The 24324-nt window shown below is 45.8% G+C and overlaps 1 protein-coding gene across 2 annotated transcripts in view; it reads left to right on the top strand.

Annotated features, from left to right (window-relative positions):
* LOC138510377 (coiled-coil domain-containing protein 171-like) overlaps positions 1 to 24324 on the top strand; it is a 3784015-nt gene that overhangs the window by 2779001 nt on the left and 980690 nt on the right. For both annotated transcript variants that reach the window (XM_069625990.1, XM_069625991.1), the window contains 2 exons: positions 14691 to 14917; positions 22549 to 22734. In XM_069625990.1, the coding sequence (XP_069482091.1) occupies positions 14691 to 14917; positions 22549 to 22734 (413 nt within the window). The remainder of the gene's footprint in view (positions 1 to 14690; positions 14918 to 22548; positions 22735 to 24324) is intronic.

Raw genomic sequence — 24324 nt, 5'->3', positions numbered from 1 at the left:
ACATTGTGCCCCCCCTCCCTTGGTCCCGTAGAATCTTCGCTAGGATCTTCCTGTAGAAGTTATTTTTCCGATCAGTTAGCTGGTTCTCCAGCATTGGATCTTTCATAGATTCAGATGCTTGAATATTCCCCGTCGTCTGACTGGGAATCCTCGGTGATACAAAAAATTATTCCATTTTTTTAACTATACACACATTGCTACCCCTCAGGTAGATCTGTTCGCCACCAGCCTAAACAGGAAATGCGACCTGTTCTGCTCAAGGGAATTTCCTCCGAGAGGAGCTCTGGGAGACGCGTTCATAGTGGACTGGGAGTTTCCGCTTCTGTACGCGTTCCCACCGGTCCCTGTCATTCCTCAAATGATCAGGAGGTTGAGAAGATTCCGGCGAACCATGATCCTAATTGCCCCGGATTGGGCCAGGAGAACGTGGTACCCGGACCTTCTAGACTTGTCCATCTGCCCTCCAATTCGACTTCCACTCAGAGAGAACCTACTCTCACAGAAGGGAGGTCAGGTTCTCCATCCAGACATCAAAACCCTCAACCTTCACGCTTGGCTTCTGAACGGCTGAGGTACAAGGATTGGGACCTCCCTGATGATGTTATGGAGGTGTTGCTTTCGGCAAGGAGGCCAGCAACAAAGTCTTTATACCGCTGCCGTTGGAACAGATTTTGCAGCTGGTGTAGAGAACAGAATATCGACCCATTTTTATGTGGTACACCAATGGTTTTGTCCTTTCTACTATATTTGGCAAATTCAGGCCTTCAAGTTGGCACCTTAGGGGCTATCTCGCAGCGCTATCCATCTTTAAGCGTACTGCGGAAGAACCATCCTATTTCAAATTACCCTTGGTAATACAGTTTCTAAAGGGGTTAACCAATGTTTATCCCCCAAGACCATTTCAAGTTCCCCTATGGGATTTAAACTTAGTACTAACTTTCCTGATGGGTACACCTTTCGAACCTCTCCATTCTTGTTCGTTAAGATTCCTTACCCTTAAAACTGTTTTATTAATAGCACTTACATCTGCTAGAAGGGTGAGCGAATTACAAGCTCTTTCTTGTAAACCCCCTCATACAATCTTTCACAAAGACAAAGTTGTCCTGCAAGTGAAGCCTAATTTCCTCCCAAAGGTGGTTTCTGAATTCCATATCATTCAGAAGATTACCCTACCATCTTTCTATCCTCCTCCTCACCCGGGGAAAGAGGAAGAGAGGTTACACAGACTAGACCCTAGGAGGGCTTTAAGTTTTTACATTAGTAGACTAGCCAGGATAAGACAGGCAGACCAGCTGTTTGTAGGTTACACAGGTCACAAGCTGGGGTTACCAATAACTAAGCAGACCATTTCCAGATGGATCGTTCTAGCCATTCTGGAATGTTATAAACTGGCAGGGAAAGAGCCCCCTCAAAACCTTAGGGCTCATTCGACCAGAGGTATTGCAGCTTCATCGGCCCTCAAAAGAGGAGTGCCGGTTAAAGACATATGTGCGGCCGCTACATGGTCGTCTGTCCATACCTTTACACGTTTTTACAATCTGGATTCCTCCTCCAGTCAAGAGACTAGGTTTGGAAGGGCTGTACTGCATTCTATTCATCAATAGAAGACAGCGTGAAGTCAGTACTCCCTCCTCCGAATATAGAATACTGCTATGGGAGCCTATCTAAGATGAGGAATACGTCGGAGGACACAATCCCTTCGAAGAACAAGTTACTTCTTACCTTGTAACGTTCTTTCGACGGGATGTTCCTCCGACGTATTCCTCATCGACCCTCCCATCCATCCCCGCAGTTCTACTTCCCTTGTTGTTGCAGCTTACGCTCCTTCAGGGTGATTAGTCTAGTCCAGACAGTAATACTGTGGGCTACAAAACGGAACTGAGCAACGGACGCTGCGCGCGGCCTTTATAGGCAGGATGACGTCGAACGTCGATACGGCGGCTGTCGAGGGACATCGACTCGAAGGACGTCGACGCGCAGCGCCCTCTAGAGAAAAAATTTTCCGAGGCCAGCAGAGCTGGAAGGAGATATCTAAGATGAGGAATACGTCGGAGGAACATCCCGTCGAAAGAACGTTACAAGGTAAGAAGTAACTTGTTCTTCTCAATAAAATGGGTGACCTTTCTTATATTATTCCATGTTTGCCTACCAACAATGAAGCCTGATTGGTCCTGACCTATAATTGTCAGCAATACGTTCTTTATTATATCTGCCAGGATCGCGGTATATATTTTGGCATCAATGTTTAGTAATGCTATGGGCTGTTAAGAACCTCAGTTCGTCAAATCTTTATTCAGTTTCCCAAAGAGGTCGTCCCTCGCCTCGGACATAGAGCGTATTATAGCACCCGATTGACGAAAGGAATTGAATAACTTTGTTAGGAATGGTGTGAGATCCTTGCTTAATGTTTTATAGAAAAGTGCAGGGAATCCATATGGGCCTAGTGCTTAATTACTGGGGAGGGTTTTTTTAATTCTTCCCACTTCTTCTGTTATTTCTTTTTCAAGGACATACCTAGCCACCTCGGAAAAATTAGGCAGCTGTACCCTGTCTAAAAATGCCTGTATGGTTTGTTGATCTGCTCTCTCCGTGCATTAAAGCTGTATATAAAATGTCGAGAAGGAGTCTATAATGTCTCCGGTCTCTGTGACAGTTGTACTGTCTGCCAGCTTGATGTTATGTTATGTTATTTCAACTTATAAAGCGCACGGTCACCCAAAGGCATCATGGCGCTAGAGAGGAAGACTGCTCGGTAGAGGATAAACCAGTGGAAGAGACAGGAGCTAGAATAGAGCAGTTTTCAAAGCTCTTCTAAAGCACAGGTGGGTAGCAGTGGCTTTAAGTAGCGGAGAAAGATTTTTACAAAGTTTGGCCGCGGTAATAGAGAAAGCTCTGTCGCCCAGCCTTTCCCGGTTAAATCTAGGAACAATGAGTAGATCAGAGGGGGCAGAGAGACCCGGGGAGTATCGTGAAAATTTAGACTGCAGGAATTCAGCTCCATGACCGTGAATTGCCCGATGGACGATACACAGTGACTTAAAATGAATTCGCTGAGCCACCGGAAGCCAGTGAAGTTGGCGAAGCACTGGCGTAATATGGGCACCATAGGGAGAGCCAGTGGCTAACCTAGCTGCGAGTGAGAGGATCCCTGAGGGACACCACAGGTGAGGGGACAGGAGGAGGAGAGAAAGGGTGGCATAGCGAGGGTCTGAGTGTGATCTGAAAGAAAGGAGGTAAACCAGGCAAGAACAGAGCCAGATATCCCGATCTGTGACAGGCGAGAGAGGAGGATGGGATGGTCAACCATGTCGAATGCGGCGGATAGATCTAACAAGATCAGAGCCCCAACTCTGCCTGCACCGACTAGTCTGGACATGTCGTCCTGTACAGAGACAAGTACACTTTCCGTACCTCTCCCTGGCCTAAAACCAGCCTGGGCCTGATTAAGGATTTTTGAGGATTCCAGGAAAGAAGACAGGAGATGTGTAACCAAAGATTCCAAGAGTTTAGACAGAAAGGGGAGCAGAGAGATGGGATGAAAATTAGCAGGAACAGCGGGGTTCAGGGAAGGCTTCTTAAGGAGGGGAATAACCCTTGAAGATTTCAACTCCGGGGGAACCAGTCCAGACTGAAAGGAATTGTTTATAGCCATTGTGATATCGGTCAGGATGTCAGGGGCAATCGTCTTCATAATAGCGGCAGGAATAGCATCCTCGGGAGAAGTGGCTACCAAAACTTCTGCTTCGGTGAATAGTGGAAAAGTAGACCAACTAGCAAGGGTGTCAGTAGAAAGGGCAGGCACAAAGCCAGGGGTATCGGGGAGCAATATCGCTGGAGATTTAGCGATGTTAGCTTGGATGGCATAAATCTTTGTAACAAAGAAGGAGGCAAGATCGTTGCACAGTTCTTGTGAGGGCTTAACCATAGAGGTAAGAGTCTCTGAAGAGGCTAGCGAGTGCACGATGGAGAAATGAGTTTTAGGTTTGCACAAGGCATTTTCAATTTTCTGAGCAAAGAAGGTGGATTTCGCCAGTTTGAAGCTGGCCAGATAGGTGGACAGGTTAAGTTTGTATAGATTTCTAAGTGCAGGATTGTAGCTAATTCGCCATTTACGCTCCGCTTGTCTGAGTTGTAGGCAGGCAGTTTTGAGCTGGTCCGTAAACCAGGGTTGGGAAGGTAGTCTACGACCTTGAATCAATTTCAATGGAGCATAGAGATCAGTAGCAGACATCAAAGAGTGGGAAAGTGAGGTTAAAGATAGAGGCCTCAAAGAGGCACAATTAGAGGCTATATGGGCACTGTGTGCCTTTGGGGCAACTGAGCGTCAGGAGCGTAATAGCGTCTTGGGGGGGAGAAGTTTACAAGGGGAGATAACTGGCAAGAATGAGCACGAGACCAAATAATGGTCAGACCATGTCACTGGCTCAATCGGGCCAGGGCATAGCAAGGAGTCTTTAGCAAATACTAGGTCAAGGGTATTACCATGTAAATGGGTTGGAGCTTGAATCAGTTGGTGCAAGTGTAAATCGGAAAGGCAGTCAAAAAATAATAATTTCAGCAGAGCATGGCATATTAGAATGTAAGTTGAAATCGCCTAAAATCACAAGATTCGTAAAGTGCAAGTTCAAGTTTGCTATGAGGTCAGCTAGGCCTTTCCCAAAAGATCCTATAGGGCCTGGAGGACGGTAAAGGAGCAGAAGATGAATAATCAGAGAAGGCGTGATAGTGCACCGAATAAAAAGGGCTTCCATACTAAGCGTGTGAGCACAAGGTATTTATTTATTTTATTTATTTATTTATTTATTTATTGCATTTATTACTCGCCCAAACCCTTTGGTACCACGGCGATGTTACAGACAGCTTGGTTAAAACATTTCTTGGACTTTGCCAATCGGGCGCAGTGCATGTGAATACAAATAATCATACACGAAGACATTAAATGCAGGGTTTCAGTACAATGATATTTCCTGAAGCATGGAGGGGGATTTTTTAGTCTTGGTTAAATAGCCACGTTTTCAGGGATTTCTTGAAACCTGAGAATGTTTTCTCATTTTTGATGGGGAGGGGAAGAGTGTTCCAATATGTGGGTGCGAGGTATTGGAAACTACTGCCTCCTGCCTTGGTTGTCTTGTAGCGGGGGATAGCTAGGAGTAATTGACTGTTAGATCTGAGGGGCCTCTTAGATACTTTTCTGGTGATGGCGTGGTTGAGGTAGATGGGGACACATGAGTGGATGCATTTGAATGTGACGCACAGAGCTTTGAATGTAACCCTGGCTTTGATGGGGAGCCAGTGATGGTTTCTTCTAATATTTGAGATATGATCTGACTTCCTTATTCCAAGGGCCGCCCGAAGGGCTTTATTTTGGATAAGCTGTAGTTTGTTTAGATTGGCTTTTGAGGTACCCAGGTAGAGTACGTTGCAGTAGTCGAGCCTGGATAAGATTAAAGCTCGTGCCAGCGTGATACAATTGGTGGGTGTCAAGAATTGGCGACTGAGAGCAATAAGTTTTGCGGTGTAGGATGTAGAGGAAGAGAGGGCGTTGATGTGCTTGGTCATGGTGAGGTTGGCATCAAGGTAGACACCTAGTGTTTTCACTTGTTTGAGTACTGATATGTTTGTGCCATCAATGTTGATGGATGAGTAATCAGGATGTAATGCTTCTATTTTGGATTGGGAGCCCACAATGAGAACCTCAGTCTTCTCATCATTGAGACAGAGGCTATTTAGTGCCATCCAATTTTGGATTATGGCATATATTTTGTTGATAGTGTCGGTGTCTTGAGTGTAGTCTCCCGATAAAGGGATGAGGATCTGGGTGTCATCTGCAAAGTTGGTGTAGATGACACCCATGTCGTCTAGCGCTGAGAAGAGAAGTTTAGTGTATGCATTGTATAATGTTGGTGAGAGACAGGAACCTTGGGGGACACCAATGGGTACTATGATGGGGTTGGCGGCTTGTTTACCTATGGCGACCCTGGAGGTGCGGTCAGCAAGAAAGGATTTGATCCAGGTAGTAGCTTCGGTGGAGAAGTTGAAGTCTTTCGCTAGTGTGGCGCACAGTTTATTATGGTCTACTAAATCAAACGCTGCGGAGAGATCGAGTAGGAGGAGGATGCAGAGTTTCCCTGAGTCTCTGATGGTATCCATCTGGATTTTTAAGTCAAGGAGCGCCGTTTCTGTGCTATGGTTGGGGCGGAAGCCTGATTGCCTCGTGCCAAGGAGGTGGTTTTGTTCGAGGTGAGTTTGGACTTGGTTGTATGCTAATTTATCCAATATTTTGAGGAGAAATGGGACAGTTGTTATTGGCCTGTAATTAGTGGGCACAGTGGGGTCTAGGGTAGGTTTTTTCAGGAGAGGGGTGAGCCGATAACAGTATACTTCTCACTAAAAATGACTGCAACCCATCCACCCCGTTTGGGGAGCGGGCGGTCGCGGTTAATAATGAGATAGGTAGGGGGGATTGCTTGGACTACAGCAGGTGCCGAACTCGGCATGAGCCAAGTTTCTGTTATTACTTATTACTTTTACTTGTCAGTTGTTTCAGCAGTTTAACTAGAATTCTGTCAGCTTTGTTCTCCTTTATATAGTACCTCTGTTTTAGATTCAGTAATGCTTTCTCTGCCCTGCTTGGTCATAGAAGATCTAATTGTCTCATGCAGTCCTTAACCCTACTTTAGTTTAGCTTATTTTTGTTTTCTGCTAAGACCATCTGCTCCTTTTTCAGTTCCCCTTCCATGTATTTTTCTAGCCTTTCCTTCTCTTTTCTTCTTTGCGCATTGAGAGAGATTATTTCTCCCCTGAGCACTGTCTTAAAGGCATCCCAGACTTCATATAGAGGGGCTTCCAGTGTGTCATTTATTTCAAAGTGGGTTCTGGTTTTCTCCATCAATGTATCCCGTGCTACGGTGTCATATAGTACTTCTCTAGGCATTTTCCAGGACCACACCTGTCTCTGCAGTGTCGTATATCTTAGCTGTGCCCATAACGGGGCATGGTCCGACAAAGAGATTGGGTCTATCCTTATCTCCACTAGTGCCCCCAGTATCCATGGAGTTCCCGATATATAATCTATTCTAGAGAATGTACAATGGATGTGTGAAAAGCAGGTGAACCCTGTCTCCTCACTTTTCCTTTTTTTGCTCTCCATAGGTCTCTTAGTGCTAGGTCTGTAAATTATCGTATTCGGGCACTGGATGGACCACTTCCCCTGTTATGTCTTTCATTGCTTCTGTCTTTGTCCGGGTCCCATGCTAGATTAAAGTCCCCTGTCAAGATGACTTCTCCTACTATAAACTTTTACAGTTTCCCCAGGGCCTGATATATGAAAGATTCTTGACCCTTATTGGGGGCATAATGGGTGCCTTTTAGTCCAGAAATGACCCTATATTATGTATAGTATGTATATTATGTTGGTCAGAAACCAATCGCATCATGTGACAAACATCGCAAACACAGAATCATCAATGTAACCAGAGGGCGTCCATTTTGTGAAATATCTGCCATTTGTTTTTTTCTTTCTGTCAAAATGCTTTGCAAAATGTATTTTATGCTTCTAGCTCATACACGGTGCGAGGCCACAGCCTGCGTGCTGAAAGACTAACACGGACAGGAATGTCAAACGATACAGAAATACATTGTTTTCCTCCCTCACAAAGTCCTTGGAGGTGAGCAGAAACTGCATCTAATCAGCGGCCCAGTTGCCGGCCTGTCTTGCAAACCCTGTAGCAATAGGCAGTTAAAGCATGAATTATATTCTTTTACCGGTACTCCTTCACAGAGACTGGTATTTTCTGCCTCGGAACTGTCTGACCCTTGGTTCATGAATAGAAACACATATATAACGTGCTAAGGAATGTTTCTCTTCTACGAACATGATATCCTTGCTGAACTAAGAGCTTTGTGTTCCCCATAACAGAAAGCAGCCTCCGCTACTGTTGCTAGAATAAGTATATTTAGACTGAATAGAGACTTGTCATAATGTGTCATAATTGTCTTGATTGTCAATCACCGAACCCTAGCCTAAAAGATACATTATGGGCGGTTTGAAATGCCTTCAAAGATTGTATGTTATGTATATATATTGTTGCTTGAGCGGTGCTCGCTCTCTTGCATCTCACGAGGTCTGGGTACACAAGTTGCAAGACATTAGACCCCAGTCGGCCGACTGAGAATACTTTGAAATAAACCAGACTTGTTTGGAATTTGAATCTCGTGTCTGTCGTGTTACCAGAGTATATGGTTATTGTGCCTTAGTTTCCATATGCGGTCTTTATGGCCTAGCATGCCTACCGTAAGCACTATATCCTTGAGGCCAATTTGAAGAAATAAAAATCTACCATTGGGATCGCCCAGGGAGTTAATTACCTTAGATCCCAGCAGCTTTTGAAGACCTATCAGGACTTCTGCTGCTTTATTTTGGGCGTTTGCATGATATATGTGTGTGAGTTGATGTATACGTACTCTAGTGCTATCGCTCCTTTTGATATGTGTCTCTTGCAGAAGAACTATGTCCGCTGCCCCTCTTCTGAGTTGCGCTTCTAATTTTTTCTGCTTTCTAGGGGTGTTCAAGCCCCATATGTTGTGTGAGAGTATATTCAGCAAACTACACCCTGTCACGTAGTATGCGTTTCGGGTACTCGTCCTTATGTCCCTCCTTTCTCTTTTCCCAATGTAGCCCCTGTTCACCACTATTTGACTTCCCTCTAGATATTAGGAGAGAGTTTACTTTGCCCTTGCTTTTGCCACTTCGTATTACCATTTGTTCCCCTTGTGTCCCTTTCCTCTGATGTCTTCCTAGCTTGTGACACTGCATTCCTCCTTTCCCCCTCCCCCCACCCTTTCCCCCTCCCCAACACCGCCCTTGTGCCCCTCCCCACCCTCCTTTCCCTCTCCCGGTCTAGGCATGGTAACCTATGATACAGCCAAAATGACTTGGGAGCCAGCCCACGTTTTCACCGGAAATCAAGGTCAATAACCTTCTATGAATTTCAAGTGGTGCCCTCACTTAGGCTCTGCCCGGCCTGTGCGGCCTGATGAGTATGTCTGTATCACTCCTTCCCTTAGTATTCCTGCTTCTTCTTCCTGTTTGATTCCCCCACAGACTCTTCAGTGAGAGATCTTTGTCTTTCCTTTGCTTGCCTCATTTGTTCTCCTTATCTGTCTTCATCGTGTCTTGCCTTTTTTGCCAGAACATTTGCGACCCCTTTTGGTGTCTTCCTTGATCACTAGTCAGCCTGACTATTGCAATGCACTTTATCTGGCGCAACCTCTTGGGCTGGTGCACCGCCTGCAGTTGTTGCAGAAGTTGGCGTCTAGGGGGGCTACTGCGTTTCTGTACAGAGTTCATATAAGCCTGGTACTCCAGTCACTTCACTGGCTTCCAGTAGCCCAGAGGATTCAATTCAAGGCTATGTGCATAGTACATTGTGCCTTTTTCAAACAGGTACCTGAATACTTGCAGGACAAGTTTCTTTCATATGTCCCTGGCAGATCATTGCTGTCAGGAGATGCCAATTTAGTGGCCGTCCCAAAGATACACAGGGGTTGTGTAGGAGGGCGGGCTTTTTTATATGCCACAGCAGATTCTGGAATGGGCTGCCCGCTGGCCTTAGAGTCATGGCAAATCATCTCCAATTTAGGAAAGCCCTGAAAACGTTGTTGTAGGGTCATTGCTATGGCCTGTATCCTCCCCAGTCCTTGTGCCAAGATGCCTTCGGGTGGTAGTGAGTGCTACAAATTGCTATAACATGACATCCCCTCTCCGTTTCATAAAAGGGTCCTTCAATTTATCTCCTCTCTACTGCGGTGAGCGACTCTCGTGGTCTATTCCGCTGTCACGGGGCTCCATGCCTTTTCCGTCTCACCACCTACCATGCCCAGTATTGAAAGGCCTTCCAAGCATGTTGTGACCCTCTGCTGTTTTCCATCTGTGATGCTGGAAATGCATTGTAGGGACAAGGGCTCCATGTCCTTGTCCTGTACTCTCTTATCATGTGTGTTCTGTTTTGTTTTCTGCACAGGAGTCCAGTTGGGACTCCTGGCAGAACAGCTCTTGCTCTTTTTGGTTGTGGTGAACAGAGGCCCTTGGGATACCCTTATGGCACCCATGTACTCCTAGTGTATGTTTCTGGGCACCTGTGTGTGGCCCACAGGGCAGGGTATTGGCTGGTGGCAGCTCCATGCTGAATTTGACAGGTGCTCTGAGTATCCTCCATTTTGGGATACCCAGGCCGCGCCATAGGAATCAATGATACAAGGCAAGTTGGTCCCTGTGGCCTCTTAGTTTCTATTACCTTGTACCTTGTTTTTCCCAAAGTCCTGGGAAGCACTGACTCTGTCCCTTCCCCTGACTGGCTGTTGGGTGGAAGAACCATATATGGTATTGTGGGGAAGTCCAGGCCAGACTGGCTGGAGCCTTCCCAGTGACTGTGTGTTGTGTGTGCACCCTTGCGGTGGGACCTGGGTGAATGGAGTGTGACCAATATGCATTCCGTGTTATGTGTTTCTGGTTTCTGTGTGTGTGACACAAAGAATGAGACAGACCTGCATGAAACTGACATGAATGCAGTGTTGTGTGGTGAATGGCTGGGTGCTTGCCCCAATCCACATTCCTTGTTATGGGTGTCTAGGTGGAATTGAATTACCTAAATGCACTGTGAGCCTGATAGGCTACCTGCCTGCACAAATTGCCTTCTGTCTGATTGGCTGACTGAGCTTAGATCAGCACTGTGAATGAGGGACAGAATTGTATATCTGTGGGCCTCTCACTTCCCAATCTTAAAGTAAAGCACCAGGACATCGAGGCTGTTGAAGTCCATTACCGTTGACCGGGGTTTGGAGGATTTTCGTAACCGCTGGAAGCCAGTCGAGTTGTGTTGCCCAGAAGCAGGAACAGCTTGACGCCGTGCTGCTGGACGACCGGAGCCACAACGCTCCACCTTTTGCCGAAGAACATTTCGAACGAGGGTCTCCCTTGTCGTCACTGTCCACCACTACGTACCGCCAGAGAAAGTCGAGGCCGCCATCCGAAGTCCACAAAGACGCCGACAAGTGAAGATCTGAAATCCAGCCTGTGGTCGAGTCCCGATCGCCGAAACTATCCCGACGCCCGCTGCTGGGCCTACGTTTTTCACTGAGTCTTCTTTGCTGCACCAAACTCTTACACCGAGGTAGACTGTATGCCTCATCTTCACAGGACTCCCACGATCGATCGTCGAAGAGAACCACGAAGGTCGAAGCTGCCGTCTCGACTCAAGTGTTCACCTTTCTTCGAGGAATCTCGATGCCCGGTAGCTCCCTTTCATAAGAACTTGGTCTCATTCTGCTCGTCATTTCTCCCCTTCTCTCATACTCTCCTTCCACGCCATCATGTGACCTGCTTGTTCGTGCTACGTTCTATAACACCTGCTTACAGCCAGATATGCCATATTGATCCTTAATAGTGTGTTGGTCCCAAGTCTCCTCCTGATTGATTGCACACTCTTTCTTCCCTTCCGTTACCACCTGCTCCTGATGTTCTTCAAACAACAGCTTATTCTTTACTAGGACCTACTTGTGATCTCCTCCTTTGGCTTCCCTTGCCTCTCTCAATCTATCTTTTGCATGTTCTTCCAACAACTCTTTCTCCATCTCTGGGTCTTACCATCCTCCTTTTTTCCAAGCTCCTCTCCTAAGTTATTGCCTTATCTGCCTTGCAATTTTCAACCTTGCTCCTGTCAACCCTTGACACTCTACTCATACAACCCTATGGTGTTCTCTTAGTACCACATTCTAAGATTCTCCTACTACCACATTTTGACATTGTCTTGGCCCCTCAATTGTCCTTCCTTCTCCTTCTGATGTTCTTACAACTTCTTTTTAACCTACCATCTCAACTACTCTGCACACCTCCTCCTGATGCTCAGTGGTCTCCCTGTTCTGGGGTTCATCAACCTCTCCCTTAGTCTCATCAATTCCCCTGCTTCAGATGCTCAGTAAACTCCTCATAACATTCACCAACGTCTCCCCATATTCTCATGATACCTCCTCATGAACATTACTAACCTCCAAATTCTGATATTGATATTTAACCACCTCTTCCTTATTCTTGCCAACCTTCTTCTCAAAATATGTTCCAACCTCGTTAAATGCTTCTGTCACTTCCTCCTGAATCTCACAAATCTCCTCTTTCAGATATTCACCAGCCTCCTGCGTAACCCCTCCTTACTCTCACCAATGTTCTCCTAAAATGCCCCATGCTCCTCCAGAGCTTTCTTCCTCTTTGGCTTTCAGGCTCCTCACCTCCAGACCCCATCTCAAACTATTTCCCCTCCCTCCGGGATGGACCCACTATCAGATTCTGCAACTGTGTTCTGGGATTGGTGACGGACTCTGATAGGTTGATCTAAATTGGTTCACCTGAATGTATTTTCATGAAAGTAACCAGTCTTAGGTCTTGGGATGAAATATCAGAAGTGTAATCTTGTTCTTATTTATTAACCTGCAGTCAGGGGTGTCAATTAAGATTAACATTCAAGGCAACAACTAGACAACACTAAAGACTTTTTTTTTTAAAATAACAAGATCTATCTTTGAGGACAGTTTCTTAATAATTATATCAACTTTCACAAAATTAATGTTTAAGTTATCATCTGCACAATAAGTGTCATGCAGGCACTGCTAACAATTTGGAATTACTTGTAGCAGGATTAGAATTCGTGTGACAGTGTGCTTTTTTTATTTAAGCATCACTAGTAAAGCATTAGTGTGTGCATTTGAATGTGAAATATGTGAACGTTTAAATTTCTGCGTCTAGAGCCTTGAAAAAAACTATTTCACAGATGAAAGAGTGTTTTTGCCAAACCTTTCAATGTTACTTGAAAGGCCTATGTAGATTTCTAACTACTACAGTGCATTTGTGGCCATTAAGTATTCTATAATCAAAATCAACAACTTAATCCATTCTGGTTTTCTCACTGGGAGTAGTATCAGGGTATTATTTGTAGTTGCATTTGATATTAAGTCCCGTGATCTACTAATTGTTCTACTATTTCTTGTTTGATCATAATCACTTATGGTTGTGGAGCTCATTACAAGAGTACTGCATGCAATGGATATTTAAGATATTTAATACATTTTTCTGCAACTCAGCTGTTTGATGTCTCCCCTTACTGGTTCTAGTACTTTATAACACGGTTTTGCTTAGCTGTTTATGTTGTGAGCACATGGTTCGTTCACCAAGCAGTTGGATTACGGGTGGTGTGCCCATTCAGTTGCTCATGTTGAATGACCTACATCTGTGATGTGTGACTATACTGCCATCACACTGTGGGGTAAGACTTGGGCAATCATCAGAATCCCCTTTCCTGAACTCCTACCCCTCCGTAAGTTAGAATTGCAAAAGAAAAAGCAAAATGGTGAACCCCACATTCCAACTACTCATCTAAAGAGCAATGCCAGGAAGCAGCCTGGAACATACAATCGACTGTACCACAACCAAGGTTCTACATGTTAAGAAACATTCTCTTAGATTTTAAACGTATATAAAGAGAAACACTTTTCTCATTATGAGACACTTTTTGTTGCACTGGTTTTATGAGTGTTGCCTGTGTCTAATGACACAGTACTAACAGCTCCTACCAAATGTGACGTTTACGAGGCACCAATGAGTCTCAGGATGGAAATCCTGGGGAAGAAAAGTAGCAATCTGAGCGCTTGCAAGCAGATCCATCTCAATATTTCTCTGCATGGTCAGGGTTGTCCTCAAGAGTGATGGTTGCACCTCGGGCTTAGACCATTTTAATTAAACTTCTCGGCTGACTCTGCAGACATTTGTCTCGAGGCTCACTAACTTCACGTTCTTCTTGAGCTTATCCAAAATTGACAAACATGGGAGTCGTATGAGAGGGGTTGCCATTTGTGGTTGTAGTTCAGATAATAGGTTATCACTCAAAGATGGAACTCTGCGTTTTGAAATACCAACATAATCAGAGTTATGTTGAGGACAAGGAAGACGGTGATAAAAACGTCTATTAATTGCTACTCATCATATTGCTGACCTTAGTGCCCCTCCCACCTATGGAGCACAGTCTTAAATCTCCCTATCCCCCGCTGTTGCCTTGATATATAAAACAGTTCACAGCGGGAATAGGTACACTGTAATACATTAAAAAAACATTATGTGGACGGGGACAACCAATGTTGTGTAGGAAAGTCTGCGCCAAGAGAGAGCGGATCCAGTGTATAGAAGGTTTCTGGTAAGTGAGTGTTTGGATTTTCGCTATTATGTTTATTAGGGCAGTCATGAAGACCCCACCTCTACGTAAGAGACTTCTTGCAGAATGGCTCTATAAGTGAGCAGTTTCAACACAGCTCCCTTTTTGGGACAGGCTGTACCAGTCATAAGGCCAGTGAGAGACTATGGGAGATAGTAAGCACTGCTTTGCATGCACATTATTGTATTCTTGTGTTGTTGTTTTTCATTGATCTCAGCTGATGACCCCAACGACTTCTTGAATGCAAGTCATTTTCTTTCTCCCTGATTCACTCGCCACTTTTAAGGCGTTGCACATCAGCTAAGATCTTGAGGACGTCTTTCTCCTGCCGTCCAACACACGTACATGTAGGCTGCTTGCAGTTGTGTTATCGTTAGTTTGTAAAATTGTGTTGCTTTTAAAAATAACTGAACTTGTTTTCTTTATTTTCCAAAGATACAACTTGCCGTACAAGTGGACATTTAATCATTAATGCTGCCAGGAGTGCCTTTTCAAAGTTTATGGAAAAATTGAGTATTAACATGACAAATGTGCCTGTGAGTAGGAGCGTTTTCAGGAACGCACTAAGCAGAGATTCGTTGCTTCAAAGCCTGGCACGCGGACTTCAGAGATGTGATTCGTTGGCCCAAGCCGGAGGTTTATGGATCGACAGACCCCTAATGGTATGTGAAAACATCTGAAACAGTTCTTTATTTGTCTTGCTTAAATGTTTTGCATTCTTTTTTAGACATAAGATTTCCTCACTGAAACCTATTTCAAACTCCTCCTTGTTTCCCCTGCCTCTCCTCATACACTCTTCAATCATTAGCATTTCAAAACACTTACCAATATAATAATCGTGACACTGGTAGGCATAGAGCTCACCACACCTATAAACCAGTTACCTTAAGTAGTAAAAACAGAGGCCCTTAACCCTGAGATTGTGAGGGCCTCACATTATTACAGTCAGTATAACTCAGAAACAGTGGCAGAGAGCTGCAATACGCTTGCATACCTCTGTTGGATGGGTTGGTAATCATGTTCAATGCTATTATGTCATACACGTCCACTAGTCGCATTCACTTCCCATATCAGACCATTGCTGGTGTGAATAGTTCCAGTCTGCCTCGAGTCCAGCACCCACCTCTAGGTCATCTCCATCTCGGCCCCGGAGGTAAGGCTTGCTGGGTTACACTGCACAGCTACGGAGCATTTGCTTCTTTCTAAAATGGCCACTGCTGCGGCACTTGATTTCGATGGGCCTTGTGTGCCCAATTCCCCGCCTGCAAGTCATCCCGATTGGCCATCCCTGGCCATAATGAAGGAAGTCCCAGGGAGCCGGTAGGCAAAGCCGCCCCCCCTTGAAGGACCACCTTCAAGGATCGACGTCCCTGTCTGGCCCTCGAAGGAGGAGGAGGTACTGCCAGTCTCCCTCAAGTCCAGCACCCACCTCCAGGCCATCTCCACCTGTGCCCCAGAAGTAAGGTTTGCTGTGCTACGCTGCACAGCTATGGAGCATTTGTCCCTTTTTAAAATGACCTGCCTGCAACTCATCCTGATTGGCCAACCTTGGCCATAATGAGGGAAGTCCCGGGGAGCCAGCCGGCAAAGCTGGTCCCCCTTGAAGGACCACCTTCAATGATCGACGTCCCTGTCTGGGCCTCGAAGAATGAGGAGCAACTTCCAGTCCAGCACCCACCTCCAGGCCATCTGAACCTGGGCCCCGGGGTTAAGGCTTGGTGGTCTACACTGCACAGCTACGGAGCATTTGCTCCTTTCTAAAATGGCTGCCACTGCAGCATCCGATTCCGATGGGCCTTGTGTGCCCAATACCCCACCTGCAACGCATCCCGATTGGCCATGCCCGGCCATAATGAAGGAAGTCCCGGGGAGCCGGCAGGTAAAGCTGGTCCCTCTTGAAGGACCACCTACAAGGATCAACGGCCCTGTCTGGTCCTCAAAGGAGGAGGAGGCACTTCCAGTGTGCCTTGAGTCCAGCACCCACCTCCAGGCCATCTCCACCTGGGACCCAGAGGTAAGACTTGCTGGGCTACACTGCACAGCTAGGGAGCATTTGTCCCTTTCTAAAATGGCCTGCCCGCAACTCATCCCGATTGGCCATGCCTGGCCATAATGAAGGAAGTCCTGCAGAGCCGGCAGGTGAAGCCGGCCCCCCCTTGAAGGACCACATACAAGGATCGACGTCCCTGTCTGGCACTCAAAAGAGGAGGAGGCACTTCCAGTGTGCCTTGAGTCCAGCACCCGCCTCCAGGCCATCTCCACCTGGGCCCCAGAAGTAAGACTTGCTGGCCTACACTACATAGCTACGGAGCATTTGTCCCTTTTTAAAATGGCCTGCCTGCAACTCATCCCGATTGGCTAAACCTGGCCATAATGAGGGAAGTCCAGCTGGCAAAGCTGGACTCCCTTGAAGTGCCACCTTCAATGATCAATGTCCCTGTCCGGACCTCGAAGGATGAGGAGGAACTTTCAGTCTGCCTCGAGTCCAGCCCCCACCTCCAGGCCATCTCCACCTGGGCCCCGGGGTTAAGGCTTTCTGGGCCACGTTGCACAGCTATGGAGCATTTGCTCCTTTCTAAAATGGCCACCACTGCAGCATCTGATTCCAATGGGCTTTGTGTGTCCAATGCCCCGCCTGCAACGCATCCCAATTGGCCATGCCTGGCCATAATGAAGGAAGTCCCGGGGAGCCGGCAGGCGAAGCTGGCCCCCCTTGAAGGACCACCTACAAGAATCAACGGACCCATCTGGCCCTGACAGGCCTTGGAAGCTGGGCTGCAAGGCCCACCACCGACTTGCTATCTCACCTCTGCATTGTCTGTAGACAGGGACCGCACACCGCTTTCTCAGGGTAAGAGGAGCCTTCGCCCCTTGCTGTCTCGCAAATGTTCTCTCATCTATGACATTGTATCTACCAGGGATTTCTCCCTCCAACCCCCAACCACATTCCTCCCTTCACTAAGCTGGTCGGGTGCCCTGACCACTCAGTGTATGCATGTAGTTTTCCAAATTTGAGCGCTTCGCTCCCGACGCCCTGCTCTACACTGCTGTCTCTCTCCGCCCCCTCTGCCCACAAGCCCGGCCTTCTGAACACCTTGCATCCCTCTCAGTCTGTTAGTTACTCTGCGCTCGTTTCTACAAAGTGCTGCTACTCTCCCAGAATAGCATCCAGTTACTCCATTGTATTAGAGTTACTCCTACGTAACAATCTCAACTAACTTTCTGCTCAAGCCCTTCCGCCGCAACATTTTCTCTCCTCTCTCCCTTCCAATCTACTTCAGGGCCTTGATGATCTGAGGCTACCCTGCACTACTGCGCCGCTCGTGCAGATAGCACCGTGCAGCCAACTACCCGCTAGTAAGGCTCCCAGCATCTACGAGGTACCAGCTCCCACCCTTCTGTCTCCTGAAACCATCAACCTGTGAACCACAGTCCTCTTTCACCCCCTACCCAATCCGTTTCTCCCTTCCCTATTCATCTCTCCCAACCTATGGCAGAGAGGCCTACCAAATTCACATAATCCATCTCGCAGTTTATGTGTCCTCCCCCCTCTCACCACTAGGGCAAGGCCACTTGCCCTCCACCTCGCCCAGAAACTGACAACACCTTGCACGCTTGATCAACTAAAGGGAAATTCCCTACTCTGTGTCGGACTGGGAAATTAATGACGTGAACATACAAGAGTGTGTCCCCACAGGAAAGAAATTCAAGGTATACTAGTCCAAACAATTGACCACCTTGCACGCTAACACTGGTTCTCAACCAACATCATCATGCCTCCCAATCCTGCAAGCCATTTGCCACCACTGCACAGATTCCCTCAACCCTGGGCATGTGCAAACTACCCAATACCTATGCCAGCAACCGTGTACCTAAACTACTCATTGGATATTCGGGCACCAGCTGACCCTGTGTGGGACCTACCTGCCAATCCAGGCTTTCGTCCAGAACCTATCACCTCGCCACCTCATCCTCTCACCCACCCATCACTTCCAATCTCGCCATCTCAGCTACGCCTCCCTCCTCTCCTGCTCCACTTCCTGCTCACAAGCCACAGAAACCTCCACCAGAACCCTCACCCACTCCCAAAAACTCACATGGCTTAGAATGTGCCCTACTTAATGGGTGCGCATGTCATCGACATCCATGATCTCATCCTAGAGCACAACCTTGACATCTTTGCCATCACTGTGTCCTGGCTCCATGAAGCCTCTGGCCCTCTGATCTACTTGGCTCTCCCTCCTAATTACACTATGCTTAGCACTGACCGACTTAATACCATTGGAGGTGGAATAGCCCTAATCTTCAAATTCTCCCTGCAGATCAGACCTTGCTTATTACCTACCACTCCAGGCTACGCGATGCTGCTCATCAAGTTCATTACTGACCCTCAAACCACTTTCAAACTGCTCCTAGTCTATAGGCAAGCAGGCTCCAGCCTATCTGACCATGGCATCCCACTCCTTCTCAACCCATTCATGAAACCTTTGACTAAATGTATCATCATGGGTGACCTCAACCTAGGATACGTTTGTTAAATACAATTTCATAATAAAACTCCAAAATGCAACCAATTAATATTCACTACAATTAGGTAGAACAACCTAAAAGAAAAAGAAAATTTCAACAATACGGAGGTTGTGTGAACTGTTCAAACAAATCCTAGGTTAGTTCCTGGACACCAAATAACTGTTAGCAGTATAAAAAATTAACAGAACCTATATCTTATTAAAATCAAAGGAACTGATATAAATATAATGCTGAGGGTACATACATCAAATTAGAGGAGAGCAAGCTCTCAACCTCCCTTATAATCTACAACTGATCATCCACCAATGTGATTTTCAGGCCCCATTGCTTCACTGTGCAAGTTACAAAACCATTTTTGGTCCTGGAAGCATACCAGATAAATTCCATGGAGTTTATAATGATGGCCAGCAATTACAGAAAATCCAAGCATTCCAAGACATCCTTTAATACATTCATGCAGGCTTCACACTAACAGTTTTACTTTTGCCACTCCAAGCCCATCGTAGATACCTGCACTTTGCAAAGACTGCAGGAGCACCAGCAGAATGTAAGCAAATTGCCATAGCATCTGCAACAGTCCTGCAGCCACGCAGGCGCCAATGTGGCCTTAAGTGGCATTTTCTCAATGATAGTGTGGCCGGACATAACATAAAAAAGTGTTCTAGGTCCTCAACCGTGCATTTGAATAGGGGGCACAGAGAGGAACCCTCGTTGCGCCACATGCACGGGTACAAAGATGCCCAAGACCACAAAGAATTGCTACTCTCATCAGTGCTTCGTGACATGAATTTTATCCAATTGATTGATGTACCCACACACTCTAAAGGGCTAACCCTGGACTGGGTTCTCACAGCCAACATGACTGTCAACATCTCAACTGTGGGCCCGGGCCTGTGGTTAGACCACTTCCTCATCCAGTTTCAGCTCTCCTTGTCCAAGCTTCCCAAACCTCCAATCAACAAACCGAACCCTATACTTGTGCACAACACCCGCAAGTTGAACCACCAGGATTTAAAGCCTTCTCTCCAAGCCACTCCCAGCTCCCGTGCTTTGGCCCCCAACCCCTCCTCTCTTGACCTAGCCAACCTATACCATGACTGTCTGCTTCAGACCCTCAACCTCCATGTGCCACTTAAAAGCAAACTTCCCAAACCACACAAACACAAGAATACATGTTTCACGGAAGACCTAGTGATATTACACAGGACCACAAGAGCCCTAGAACATCTCCCCAAAAATCACCCCTCACCCAGCAACCTCTCATCCCTCGCAGTATACTCTTACAAGAAAGCTGTAATTGCCTGCAAAGCTTACTCCTACAATGACAGAATTACCAATGCCAGCTCGAATACAAGAGAATTACTTTCCATCCTTAGAGATCTGTAAACACCCATCGCCCCTATTGTTAGTACTCAAGAGGACAAAGCCTTGTGTACTATGTAACAAGATGCCCTCCCTCACAAAATGGATTCTCTACTTACCAAAATCAGCACTAAAAAGGCCCTGCTCGCCCCCGAATTACCCTTGCCCAACACTCTTGACCAACCCACTGCAACTCATTCCCCACCACCTCCCCCTTTTTGCCAAGTCACATTATAGCATGTGACCACCACTATCCAATCCCTCAAACCTTCCATCTGTAAAGGAGATCACTGCCCTGCCCACTTAGTCAAGCTCCTGGGCACCACTGTTGCCAACATCTACAAATTACAACTACTGCAGAACAAAGCCCTTCGAGCAGCCCTGGGTTTGAAACGCTCAGATCACATCACAGCCTCCAGGCGAGAATCTCACTGGCTCCCCATTAAAGCATGGCTCATATTCAAAGCACTGACTATCACGCCCCAATTTCTTTACAAGGTCGCACCCTGTTACCTCAACAACTTCATCATCAAGCACTACCCCTCTGGTGAGCTCAGATCTAGCTCTATCATTGTTCTTGGCAACCCTTGCTTTAAGACCAAAAGAGCTGGTGGTGCCAGCTCTTGTGTTCTAGCTCCGTCTCTTTTGAATTATGTACCAGCATCCATTTGAAATGAACAATCTTTCATTATATTTAAAAAATGACTTACAACTTGGTTATTTGATACATTTGAGTAACTCTGGCTATTACTACCAATGCCTATTGTACATATTACCTGCTTCACATTCTGACTGTACTTAACGCCATGATACCCATGGGTCTGGGTGTTGTCACAAATGTAAAAATAAATAAAATAAATGAGGGATATCCTGAAAACCATTTCAATCAGATTTCCGGCCCTCAAGGTCTGGAGTTGGACAATAGTAAGTCATGGGCCCTATCAGTGCTGTGAAGTTTTGCTCTGATGACTTTCATATTTGCCATCTCAGGTCTTCCTGTCCTGAACTCCTTTGGAAGCTCCCCGCCCCATACCGATGTTCATGGCAGTTGCCAAAGGGGAGACAAAGGCAGACTGCAACAAAGCCGCAAGCATAATGTGGGTCGAAGCCCCAAAGCGATGCTGTGGGGGTTTGCAATTGTCAGCAAAAAGAGTCCCCAGCGCAGCCAGCAAAATAGCAGCGTCCAATGAAAGAACACTGGGATTGGCCTGCTTTATTCAAAAGGAGGAAGGAACCATTTAGAGCTCTGGTAGGCAGCTTAAAAGAAGGCGCCGCCAGGAAGAACCAAAATACTTTGTCTGTGGCGACACTGACGAAAGGAGATCTTATCTCCCCCTCTTCAATAAGGTCCCCTCTGTAGGCCAGACAGCGAGGATGCTTAAAGGGATTTAACCAAGATAACTTTGACTTCCCCCCCAATAAGCAATGAACAGTGCTCCTCCCAGCCCAGGACAAACCGCGAGCGAGGTTGGGCCGGTCCTCTGATACACCAGGCGAGGAGTTGTGGCCAAAAGCAGGACTGAAAGAAGAGGGGGCAAGATACATAATGGCCAGCTGGTCCCATAAGACTTTTATGCAATCTTACCAATGTTATATTGTAATTGGAGATTTTGTGACTCAAATTATATCATGGTATGATATCATGTAACTTGAGAAAAGTGTTACTGGCATTTAATAACCCTGCGTCCTTTTTATCTACAAGAACGTTCTTCGCTAATGTCATATATGTACTAATACATTTGCCATAGTTGAATCTTGCATGCACATGAAATGTGTGGGAGCAAAATTCCCAGGAAGTGGCTGAGCGCCAAGGTTATAACCCTGTGCCTAAGCTTTAGGGATTGCAAGCTACCCTGTGTTTGCTGTAAACGTCTGGCTGGCAGTGCTCTAAAGATGGAATAGGCCTTCTCTAAGTATATTAATAATCGCTCTGCAGCCACTCTCCTTCTATGAACGTTAGGAAAAGATAAGGCTCATACGTCATCATTTATGTACCACCATGAATCCCGTATTCATTACTGGGGGTACACACTTTCAGTGCCATTGCACTCACGCTCAAATGTTGCAAACACATGTTCCGTTTGCCTAAACAAAGGGCTGGCGCAGACACCCGTCCCTTTCTTTAGGAAAATGGCAGCAGTGCAGTGGCTTGCTTGCTCAGAGCTGGTGGGGCGCTGCACTGACATCCCTGATGATAAGCCAATCGGGGCTATATGACTGCCCCAATATTTGAAAATGATGCATCTTGTCTAAGACTGGTTTTAACCATTTAATCAAAATATTTTCTGGCTTCTTACTTTGATTTGCATTAGGAAGGAGATATACATGTTCCTAATAATTATGAGATATGAATTGTAACTAAATTAATACTCATTGAAGCATTTTCTTTTGTTCCTATTAGAAATATTTAGTAGACTTGCAGGAAGAAGTTAAGCAATTTACACACAGATTGAAGAATTATGCAGAGGAGCGACAGGATATGTCCCTTCAGATAGAAGCCCTGAAAAGTGAACTTTTTAAATCCCTTGGAGATTCTGAAGCACTGCAGCAAAAGATACAGGAGCTAACTCATGGAGGCTCGAGCCATGTAAGTATGTTTGATTAGACAAAGCAGGCTCAAACTATGGGATTCTCATGCATTAACAAGATGGATAACATATCCTTTTAAAAATAGGTTCAATTAATCCTGCCTTTGTAAATTCCTAACATTAAGTCAGTGGGGCCAGTGTCACACACTGTGGGCTTCATCACAAGCTGGGCGGAGCAGTAAAACTGCAGTGGTAAAGCTATTACTATTACTATTACTAAAAACTATGAGCTGGAGGTAAATCTGCCAACTTTCTGCCCATTTTCGGTGCAATTACTGCAGCGCAATTTGTACCACGGTAATTGTGTCGTAAATGCCCTATAGAGGCGTGTGGGTTGGCAAACCCAGTGGGGGTTCCCCATAAGAAGTCCTGCAAAAAAGATTTCCAGAATAACTAAAAAACTTCAGGACTCTTTCTAAAAGCAATGTATACAAATATACAGCAGTAGATATTAAAGATATTAAAGACGTGAGGGGGTTGATAAACCCTACTTCTTTTTTTAATTTCCAGACTTTTCCACAATTTGAATATATGGAACTGTCACCATGAAAGTGTTTCATGTATCTCTCTTCTTCAACTAGAGGACATTTCCCTCTGTTCTTCCCCCTTCTTTAAGCCTTTCTTTAAGCACTGGTTTGTGGTTCACTCACGCCCTACTCTTTATTACTTTTTCTAGTTTCTGTCCTTTTACTTTGCTCATGTGAAAATATATGATTGAAAAATGTGAAGAATTATTTTTTGTGTATCTTTGTCTATATATGTTGACGATTTAATTTATTCTTTGAAGTTATAAGTCGATACTGAATATATTGTATCCTTTGTTGCTATTTTTGTTTTACCATTCAGAGCACTAAAATATTACAATTTACACACTGAAAATGTTGTGCTATATGTGGTTATTTTCTATATGAACCATGCATGAATATGGTTTTAACTAGGGGTTGGATTTGATACAAGGAAACCCCAGCTAATTTAAGCACTCCACTAATTAAGCATATTAGGCTAGGTGCTGAGTGCTCTCTCTTTTTTGCAGCAATGTTTCTTTATGTCAGTTAGTACTTTAGGTGCCCAGCTGCCGTTCATAACTCCCCAAAGGGCACGCCAACTCCTTTTTTCATGTTAGAGCTATGGGGATTTAAAGCATTGCCGCAACTCCAGATCTGGCGCTAATATCGCCGAACCGAGTTGCGGTAACGCTATTTGGTTGGGTGGTATCCCCGCTGTTTTACTGCCGAGATAACGCCCACTTGTGATGAGGCCCTTTGTTTTTAGGCTTAGAAAGATAAAGGGCCTCATCAGAAGTCGGTCGATGCGGTAAAAAAGCAGCGGTAATAGCATTACTGCTGCATTACCGCAATGGCCAACTATGAGTTGGTTGGAAAGTTGGAGGATTCACCTCCAGCTCTGAGCTGGTTGTAAATCTGTCTACTTTCCGCCCATTTTCTGTGAGTCCATAGGACTCAATGGGGCATTTTCGGTGTAATTACTGCGGCAGTAATTGCGTTGCAGTAATTACACCGACAATGCCCTATTGAGTCCTGTGGATTCGCAAAAAATGGGGACTTACACTGCCACCACCGCTTGCGATC

The sequence above is a fragment of the Ambystoma mexicanum genome, chromosome 6p (genome assembly GCF_040938575.1).
Source record: "Ambystoma mexicanum isolate Mex_15411 chromosome 6p, UKY_AmexF1_1, whole genome shotgun sequence".
Lineage (NCBI taxonomy): Eukaryota > Metazoa > Chordata > Amphibia > Caudata > Ambystomatidae > Ambystoma > Ambystoma mexicanum.
Note: the sequence above shows the minus strand (reverse complement) of the source record. Positions and strands in the feature narration are given on the sequence as shown.